This window comes from Stenella coeruleoalba (assembly GCF_951394435.1).
Source record: "Stenella coeruleoalba genome assembly, chromosome: 1".
Classification (NCBI taxonomy): domain Eukaryota; kingdom Metazoa; phylum Chordata; class Mammalia; order Artiodactyla; family Delphinidae; genus Stenella; species Stenella coeruleoalba.
In genome coordinates, this window is record NC_137169.1 from 36390330 (window position 1) to 36400122 (window position 9793).

At 55.7% G+C, this 9793-nt stretch overlaps 1 protein-coding gene across 5 annotated transcripts in view; it reads left to right on the forward strand.

Moving 5' to 3' along the window:
* The window catches only part of RNF220 (ring finger protein 220), a 37077-nt gene extending 28848 nt beyond the window's left edge, over positions 1 to 8229 (forward strand). For 4 of the 5 annotated variants that reach the window (XM_079915545.1, XM_079915541.1, XM_079915544.1 and 1 more), the window contains 7 exons: positions 1185 to 1281; positions 1484 to 1570; positions 1709 to 1764; positions 1881 to 1959; positions 6129 to 6237; positions 6385 to 6459; positions 7210 to 8229. In XM_079915545.1, coding sequence (XP_079771671.1) covers positions 1185 to 1281; positions 1484 to 1570; positions 1709 to 1764; positions 1881 to 1959; positions 6129 to 6237; positions 6385 to 6459; positions 7210 to 7281 — 575 coding nt within the window. In that variant the 3' untranslated portion in view covers positions 7282 to 8229. Of the gene's footprint in view, positions 1 to 1184; positions 1308 to 1385; positions 1571 to 1708; positions 1765 to 1880; positions 1960 to 6128; positions 6238 to 6384; positions 6460 to 7209 lie in introns of all 5 variants that reach the window. The other variant, XM_079915542.1, reaches the window with a different exon arrangement.
* Positions 8230 to 9793: the final 1564 nt, after the last annotated feature.

Sequence of the window (9793 nt, forward strand, 5' to 3'; positions counted from 1 at the left end):
AGAGCTCTAAGGAACAGGGTGAAGGAACAGGCGAGAGGCATGACAACCCGGTACATGTCTGTTGCCCTGATGAGCGTGTTAAGACCCTGGAAGTGGGAAGAATGAACAAGAAATTTCTGAGATCATCGGGCAGAACCCTGAGCTGCTTCACACCTCTGATTCCACTCAACCCAGATCCCATTGCTTTCAGCCCCTTTTGTCCCCGGCAGGGCTGTTCCACTGGCTCATGAGATGTGGTCTGAGATGGGGACCACTGGGAGAAGACATGGGCAGGGAGGGAGAAGTAGCTTTGTGGTCACTGGCCCTGGGCCACCAGGAAGGGTGGTCCTGGGAGTCAGACCACATGGCAGGTGAGCGGGCCTGGAGTAGCTTAAGCAACTCAGCGCCTTACATCACCACCGCCGCCCCTGGCCGAGAGTGCCTGTGGCTGTGCCAGATGCTCCTCGGTGAGGTCAGCTACCTGCCCGGCCCTTGGCCCTGCCTCCGCCCACCCGCTTGCCTCCATGGACTGCTTTGAGAAGCAGGTGCGCATGCTTTTTCTCCCTCGGCCATCCCGTCTTAATCCCTCTATAACTGCACTTGTCCAGGAATCTGGGCTGAGTGAGGTTGGGATGAATAATTAATGTCAGGCACTTCAGACACCAAATATTTGAACAGCTGCCTGGTGTTTTTGCTGGCGAGGACCTGATGGCCAAAACCAGGACGTTGGCTGGGGGTCCCGCTGTATGGCTCTGACAGGCCTTTGCCAGCCTACTCTCCCTTCTGGTAGACTTGTCAGGCTGGACCATGGGACACGGGATGCCCAGGTCCTGGGTGGGGGTGGCCTTGTAGACCTGAATGTCTCTGTCTTCTTCCTGCTCTTCTTAGACCTGGAAGACAGGTGTTCAGCAGGCCTAGACTAGGTGTCTCCTGAGGACCTGACCTAGTGTATGAATGGGCTAGTTTATAAGCAGAGACCACTTGGAGCAGGAGGCAGTGCAGAGAAGGCTGAGGTGTGCAGAGTGAAAAGGCCTGAAATGTCAGAGTCAAGAGCACCCAAGTTTCTTGGCTCTCTATATCCCAAGCCCACGTTTCTGTTTGGCCTTGCCTAGCCCAAAACCTGAGCCGTACCTAGGGAAACAGAAGGGGTACCCTTGGACTCGTCTTGCTGGCCCCAGGCCCTCCTCATATCCTGCTTCCCACAGGCTCTGGCTTCGTCATGTGCAGCGGCAAAGAGAATCCGGACAGTGATGCTGACTTGGATGTGGATGGGGATGACACTCTGGAGTATGGGAAACCACAGTATCCTTGGGGCACTGCGGGACAAGGTGGGGCTGGTGGGACAGTCCAAAGGGAATAAGAAAGGTAGCGAGCACCTCCGGTCACTCATCCACACCCCCCCCCAGGGTCAGTGTCTCAGCTTGGGCCGGGGGAGCCCTCCTGAGGATTCAACCCTCATGGCCCACCGCAAACTAGGATCCATTGTCCTTGACCACCGTGCCAGATACACGGAGGCCGACGTCATCCCCTGCACAGGCGAGGAGCCCGGTGAAGCCAAGGAGAGAGAGGCACTCCGGGGCGCAGTCCTAAAGCAAGTGTGGGCACAGGCTTGGGTGGGGGGGTTAGAGGGATGGGAAGCCCTGAGGTGGGTGTCAACCCAGTACCCGCCCTCAGGGTTATCCTGCCTGCTTCAGGGCCCACTTCGTTCTTCCTCCTTCCTTTCCTCTAGTGGTGGCCCTCCCAGCACACGCATCACACCTGAGTTCTCTAAATGGGCCAGTGACGGTAAGTCCTGACGCAGGTTAGGAGTGATGGGGGGTGGTAGTGACTGCCTTAAGCCCAACCCCTCACCTGTGCTGCCCAGTCTGGCCAGAGTGTGAGTTGCCTCTCTGTCCCAGCAGAGATGCCATCTACCAGCAACGGTGAGAGCAGCAAGCAGGAGGCCATGCAGAAGACCTGCAAGAACAGTGACATCGAGAAGTGAGTGTTTGGCCAGGAGGGAGGCCTGGGGAACCACAGCTCAGTTGGAGGGCGAGGGGCCCTTTGCTACCAGGAAGGCCTGGTGCCCTGGGCACACAGCCGACGGTGGGGCCCAGCTGGTGCTGAGCATGCCTCTGTGAATTGATCGCTGGGCCCAGGCCCTGGGAGCCTTGGTGGAGGGAGGAGCAGTCAGCCTGCCTGCCTGCCCGCCCGCTGCAGAGGCCTCCGCCCAGGGAGTGTGATGTATGGCTGCCCAGCCCAGCCAGCACACTTGATTCATCTCCAGTTTCTGTTTCTTAATCGGGAGCTAAATTGGTTTCATTTTTCTTGTCCCGGTGGCGCTTGCAGTGGGTTTTAGGCAGGAGTATTGGGTCTCATCACTTCTGGTAGGAATTTTTGGCCGGTGTTCTCAGGCAGGGGAAAAGGGGATCCGTTAGCACTTCTCCCAGGGTTGGGCAACCCCTGGCCTGGATCCTCAGGAGCCACCAGGATTTGAAATCAGCAGGGCACCTTACTGCCTTTCCAGAAGCCCAGGCAAGGCCAGTTCTGGCCCCAGGAGGTGGCATTGTCCAGTTCTGGCTGCCTGGAGCTGCTGCCATTGGCCATTGCCTAACTCCTCACACCCGCCCCTCCCTCCTCTCGAGGCTAGGTTGCCCAGGGTTAAAAGGCAACCTCTTCATTCCAGGGCCAGTGTTCCATCTTGCCTTCTGCCAGTAGAGTGGATTGCAGGCCGGTGCAGGGCCGGGTCGGTGGCCCAGGGTCACCTCCCATTTGTTTCCCTCCATTTTGTGTTGTCATAAATTCATTCCAGCCCGTTGTGGTTGATCAGTTTATCTCGGCCAGGGCCGTGAGTGCTGCTGGCATGATGTATGGGCCGCAGCGTGGGGCCCAGCTGCCCATGAATCACCGCAGCTGCTCCATGTCAGCGCCGGAGCGGGCCGCACGGGTTCGGCGCAACCAGCTTGAGGTGGGGGGGAGGAATGACGTATGGATGTTTATTTAATAATTCTCTCCTACTCCAGCTGAGCGGGGCGGGCGGGGCCGTAAGGGGCACCTACACTCATCTGGAGGGGCTGCTCATAAATCAGAAAGACAAGATCATTAATCAGGGATGGCGCCCAGGGGGAGGTGGGGGCCAGAACCAGTGGCCATCCATGAAGGTCCTACCCGCTGAGGGCTGGGGGAGCTGGGGACTGTCCCACCTGTGTGAGCACAGGCACCAGTGGGCAGGGCTGTCTGGGATGAGCTGGGGACTGGCTTAGTCATGTGCAGAGATCTCCATTGGGTCTGGATTTGCCAAGATTAGGGCCCTTCAGTCCCCATGATGTCTCTCTTCCCCGTACACATTATGGGTTCCCATCCTAGATCTTTTTCACAACCTAGGGGAGGAGAAAGGCAGGAAGACATGGCTTCTTCCAAGAAATTCTCCACCCCATACCCTAGAGGGGCTCAGGAATAGCTCACAACCTACCTGGGTCAGGGGCCTGGAGGACTGGGTAGTTCACCAGAGCAAAGAATAGAGGCCAGTTATGTGCCGAGCAAATCCAAGATAGGGTGGGCTCTGGAATTGGATGTGGCCTTGGAGCCTTTGGAGATGGAAGTGGGAAATGGCTTCATTCTCTCCTGGCCCCATCCTTTTTGCCTTCCCAGCTCTAACTCATTGTCTGGTTTGGGGTTTGACAGTTAGTTTTCTACTCGGGTAGGCTGCCCCCAGCTCCAGGCCTTGGTTTCCCAATCTTTGAAATAACCTCATAGGATCAGCCTGGTCCTTGGAGAGGAAGGGAACACAGCTACCCATCCTTGTCTCCTTGTCAGGAACTTACCAACAGTCCAGGTGGGGATGGCACATAGAGCATTGGGCAAAGTGCCTGGGGGAGGAGCCAGCCGTGCAAGTGCTTGTGAGGAAGGAGGGGATGGTAAAAGCTTTCCAGAGCTGGAAAGTTGAATGGATGCTCCCAGGAAATCCGCCAATGCCAGGAGGAGTTGTAGTCAGAGCCTTTCTCAGCTTCCCTGGAGAGAGGCAAGGCAGAAAGCATCATGGACCCATGGAGTGATGGATCTAGAGCATCCCTGACATAGGGACACAGCCATCAGGAAGTCACATTCTGGGTTGCTGCTAGTGCCCTAAAAGAGAAAGGTCAGAGATCAAAGTTCATTGCTGCCCATGAAATGTTTCCCATCATCCTACCCATGCCCCCCCATTACCACTTACACCCAGCAGGGACAGACTACCTGTAAGCTTTCAGGCTTTCTGGGCCAACTCTCTCCCCTAAGCTGGCAAGACAGGCCACCCTAGGAGATGGTCCTTGCCCACACACCACCCTTGTGATTCTACCTCAGCTGATTGAATACACCCTTTAAACCTCAGCTCTTACCCTTTACAGCCCTCTTCCAACATTCTCAACAACTTCCTGTAAATTGCCAGTAAGATAAACTTTCCTCTCTGATTGCGGCATCTGGGGTCTTCTTGGACACAGTCTCCTTTCCCAGTGTAGCACCTTCTGCTTACTCAGAAGTGAGCCTTCCAGCCAGATGGGGCTCTAGGGCCTCTAGGCCTTGTTCCCACTGTTCCCTCAGCCTGGAGGCCTGTCTCCTCCTGGGTGTAGCCAGTGTAGGGTAGCGGTTACTTACACAGTTACTGGTTGATCACAGAATCAGTCTGCCAGGGTTTGAATCCCATCTTCCCCACTCTGTGAACCTTGGACAGGCTACTTTTTCTGTGCTTAGTTTCTTCATATATAAAATAGGAGTATTAGGATCTCATCATGGGGGTTTTGTGAGGTGTAAATAAGATAATTACTTTTAATCCCTCCGTACAATCCCTGGCATTTAGTAAGTGCTTAATAAATTTTGGCTCTTTTATTTGTATTATTGTCCTTATTATTCCCTAAAGCCTGTCTCCAGTGCCATCTTTTCTACTCCTCCAGGAAGCATTCTTCATCCTCTGAGCCTCTCCAGGTTCTGTTGACTTGTTTTAGGAGAGGTGGGAGGGATCACTCTTTAGAATAGTCCTAGCTATTCCCTGTTCAGTATTGCAGCTCAGAGAGTCTTCAGGAAGTTGTAGGGACCTTGTGCGGGGCTTGGACTACGGGTGAGGACCAACAGGACATCTGACATGTCTAGGAAGAAGCAACCAGGAGCCTTTGAGGTAGGCTAGGACTGTAGCCCAGGGGCCTCATCAGTCCCCGCATTTTTCACTCTCCCTGGGGGTTAGACCAGCTGTTTCTTCAGCAGATGTTTATTCATAGTCACGTGCCTAGTATGGGGCTGATGTTCAGAGTGTAGTGGTGTAGTGAGCAGCTTGCCCTCAGGGAAGTGAGTCTAGCAGTGACGGACATTTGTGGTTATACTGCTGTGGTGAAGTCCAGTACAGGGGCTGGAAGAGCACAGAAGGGGCAGCCACCATTGGGGTACTGGCTGGGGGCTTGGAAAAGGCTTCTGGGAGGAGGTGGGAACTGGGCCTGAATGATGAGATGGGACTAGTGAGTTAGGAGGTTGGGGTGATCCAGAAGCAGCAGAAAGTGCTGAGAGGCCAGTAGAGTGAAAAATGGTGGGGTGTATGGGGAAACTCAGGAGTTTGGCATGGATGGAGCATAAAGTACGTGGCAGGGCCCTTGAGGGATGCGGCTGGCGGGGACCGGCCCGAGGAGGCCCTTGTGAGCTTGTGGAGAGTTTGGTGGAGCTTTATTCTGAGGTAGACACTAAAACGTTAGAAGTAGAAGTGGTCAGGTTTGCAGAATTGTAGGTGCCAGGAGAACAGAATGGAATGAGGGGACTGGGGTCTGAGAGGCCATTCAGGTTGATGGCACAATCCACAGAGGAAATCATGAGCACCTGGACTAGGGGTGGTAGCTATGGAAAGAAGTGGAGATGCCAAAGATACTAGGAGCTAGATGACAGATTTTGGATGTGAGGAGTGACTGGGAAGACGTGGTTTGAGAATGGTTCCCAGGTGTCTGGTTTAGAAATTCACCAGGACGGAGGTAGAGGAGCAAGGAGAGGGTGAGGAGTGCAGTTCTGGAATGTGGAGTGTGCGGATCGAGGATATGGGTGGGGCGTCTAGCAGACAGCTATATATGCGATTCTGGAATTCAGGGGAGCTGTAGGCTGGAGGTTCAGGTTAGGGATGCCAGCCTGCTGCCTGCCCAGGTATGCCATCCTCTTTGCAGAATCACCGAAGATTCAGCTGTGACCACGTTTGAGGCCCTGAAGGCTCGGGTCAGGGAACTGGAGCGGCAGCTATCCCGTGGGGACCGTTACAAATGCCTCATCTGCATGGTGAGAGGAAGGGAACCTCGGGCGCCCTTGCTGAGGCTTCAGTGCTCCCTGGGGGTTGGAGAGGGTCTCTGCCCTGTGATCTGGGCCCTTCAAAGGGTGGGACAGCCTCAGAGTGACCCCTTCCTTCTCTGCCCATTTTCTCCCTAGGACTCATACTCGATGCCCCTAACGTCCATCCAGTGTTGGCATGTGCACTGTGAAGAGTGCTGGCTGCGGACCCTGGTGAAGTGGCATGGGGGTCGGGAGTGGGTGGCCATTTGGGGTACTGCCCAGATGTCCATGCTTGTGCTTGAGCCTGCTTCGGGGGAGGAGGAGCGAGGAGCAGGGGAGCAGAAGCATAGACCACAGCCCGAAGCCAGGATGTTCACCCCCAAGCTCACTACCCTCTCTCCTCCCCGACCCCAGGTTTATTAACTTCTCCCCACCGGTGGGTTCTCTTGCCTGCTCCCTTCCCCCATCCCCCCACCCCAGCAGGCCCACGTATGACGCATAGCAGTGAGATCCCGGGTCAGGAGGAGGCTGGGTGTGGGTAAGCAGGACCAGGGCCTCAGCCCCTCCCCCTCCCATTACTAAGCTCCTTCTGCTCCTGCCCCTGTTCTTCGCTCGGGAGCAGCCATTAAAATGTCGCCCGGAGACAGCAATAAAAGGCCCGGACGTGGGCTCTGTGTCCTGATCAAAGGCCGCGTGTAATCTCGTTAGGGCCGCGGCAGCCACAGCTGGACCCAGCCTTGTTCTCATTACTGGGGCTCCCGCTGCGGGCCTGGCCAGCCGGTTTGATCCTGGCGTCTCCCCAACACAGGAACGTGCCTGCCTGCTCACAGAAGCCGCGCATGCCTCCCCAGCGCAGGCGGGCAGGACCAATCCGAGGCCCCAGCACAGTGGTTCGGGGAGATGCAGCTGCAGGCCCAGGGGCTCACACGAGCAAATGTGCGGCACAGGGTATAACCAGAGCCCTCCCTGTTCTCCCTGCAGGGTGCCAAGAAGCTCTGCCCTCAGTGCAACACCATCACAGCGCCCGGAGACCTGCGGAGAATCTACTTGTGAGCTAGCCACCCCAGGCAGGCCTTGCCTCGAGCGCCCCATCTGCCCCGCCTGTGACGTGACCCCCCCTTGTACATACTTACACACAGGTTCCCCGTGTACATACATGCACACACGAACGCGCACACACATGCACACACACAGGACTCGAGCCAGAGTGGAGGCTGAGGCCCAGGCCCTGCCTGCTGGCTCCCACCAAGACTGGGGACCATACCTGTTCCAGGTTCCGTTCCCAGGGTGGGGCAGGGAGGTGGGGGTAGGGGGAGTAGCCAGGCAAGGCTCCTGAGATCCAGCACCCCCCCCACACCGACTGACAGATGGACAGACAGACATGCAAACACCAGACTGAAGCACATGTAATATAGACCGTGTATGTTTACAATGTTGTGTATAAATGGGACAGCTCCTCACCCTCTATCCCGTCCCCTGCCCTTTGGTTGTATGATTTTCTTCTTTTGTTAAGAACACCTGGAAGCAGTGCCTCTTTCAGGGCTGGCTGGGGGCTCGGCCCATCCACCTCTTGGGGTGCCTGCCTCTCCCTCCCCACTCCCTCTCCCGTGGTTCTCTTCCCTCTCCCGTGTGCTCGGTGTTCAGTGGTGTATATTTCTTCTCCCAGACGTGGGGCACATGCCCCAAGGGACATGATCCTCTCCTTAGTCTTAGCTCCTGGGGCTCCTCATAAGGAGTTGGGGGAGGGGGGAGGCACAGGAAATGGGAACCGAGCTGAAGCAGGGGCTGAGACTGGGGCTGGATGAGGGTGCTCCTGGCTACCCAGCCTTCTGCAGAGAACCTTTCCTGGGATTAGACTGCTGTTCCCAGGGAAAAGTGTTTGTCTCCTGTGCCCTTCTTGTGGGCCCCATGGTGTGATGCTGTGTTTGTATATTCTATACAAAGGTACTTGTCCTTTCCCTTTGTAAACTACATTTGACATGGATTAAACCAGTATAAACAGCTGCTGCCTCTGTGCATGTGTATAGGAAGGGGTGGATGATGGGGTGGTATGAACAGAGGCAGTTAAGGGGTTAATTCCTGGCCGCAGTGCGGGAAAGGACTTGGCTATGGGTTTGTAAAGCAGTGTGGGGTTGGTCTGCTCAGGGGCCCTGGAGCACTGTCGGTGGGGGTGAGGCCGGGACCTGGACTCCTGACTATTGATGGGTAGGGGCTCCAGGTTAATTCCTTATCGATGCAGAATCGTCAGCTCGTTAATCACAGAAGAGGTCAGAGCTTGGGGCTACAGAGGGGTTGCAGGCTCTATCCCCCAGTCTAGGGCTGGAACAGCTATAAGCTTGGGTGAAAACGTAAGCCCCAAACCTCTGTCCGTTTCTAGTCCCTTGAAGTGAGCCAGGGACCAAAAATGGAGCCACCATCGCAGTCCCCTGTGGCTTCTTCTGTTCTCCATCCTAGTGACCAACAGCCTGGTATAGTTAACTGCCCAGATGAAACAAACAGTAGGAACCCCCTTTAACCAAAGTGGGCCTTTAAGTCAGGGAACTGAGGCTGGGCAGCCAGCACTGGAGATGGAGCTTTGTCAAACAGTTATCCCCATGGCTGCCCAGTGCCAGTGAGTGAGCAGCATTCTGGGTACTTGGGCAGGGGCTCAGAGCTGCAGATGAGTCCTTGTCCCCCACACACAGAAAGCTGTTTTGACAAAACAAGATTCTGCTAAAATTCAAGACCTCAGAGTATCTTTATGACTCCAGACTCCTCTCCTTCACACATTCTCACACAGCAGGCCCACCCTCCATCTTCCCAAATCTGACACACCTGTCTCCTCTGGGCTGCCCACAGTAAATATAGAATCAGGTCCAGTTGGCAGCTCCTGTCCCTCTCTGCACCCAGATGACAAATCACCCTGGTTGGAGTCCAGCGAAGGCCCTTCACAGGCCCAGGCCCAGCTTGATGACACCAAATATTCTGAAAGCAAGGATCCTGGGCCCCAAGATTTTAGGGAATGTATGTGGCCCGTTGAGGCGGAGCAGCCGCAGTGACAGCTGAGGGTTTGGAACAGAAGTGGGCAATGCCCAGCCCCCTGGGCTGGCTCCTTTCGGCTCTCTACTCTCCCCTCTGCCTGCCCTGGACTCACGTCAGTGGGTGCTTGATGGCTGGTTACTTCCACCCTGGGGACCATATGCTAACAGGAGACGTTAACCCAGAGTGAGGGCATGAAACCCGCCCTGCTGTGGGATCCCTGAGCACTGTCGCGTGCCGCACTGCCACCTGTTGGCCATGGCTAGGAATGCAGCCATGAAGGCATAGGAACTGGCTGCCACAGTAGTGGGGGAGTCCCAGAGGGCTGAGGCGATGTAGGGAGAGCTTGGCTTGGAGCTTGGAGACAGAGCTTGGAGACAGAGGGTCCATCAGCCCTGAGACTATCTATCAGGGGTCAGCTCCCACCCAGAGCTTTTCCAGCCATCTCCTTCGCTGCAGGTCAAACTTTCAAAGTCCATCCCTGCCCCCCAAGTCCCTCGATCACCACAGTAAGCTCATTAAATCAACAAAAATTTATTGAATGCCA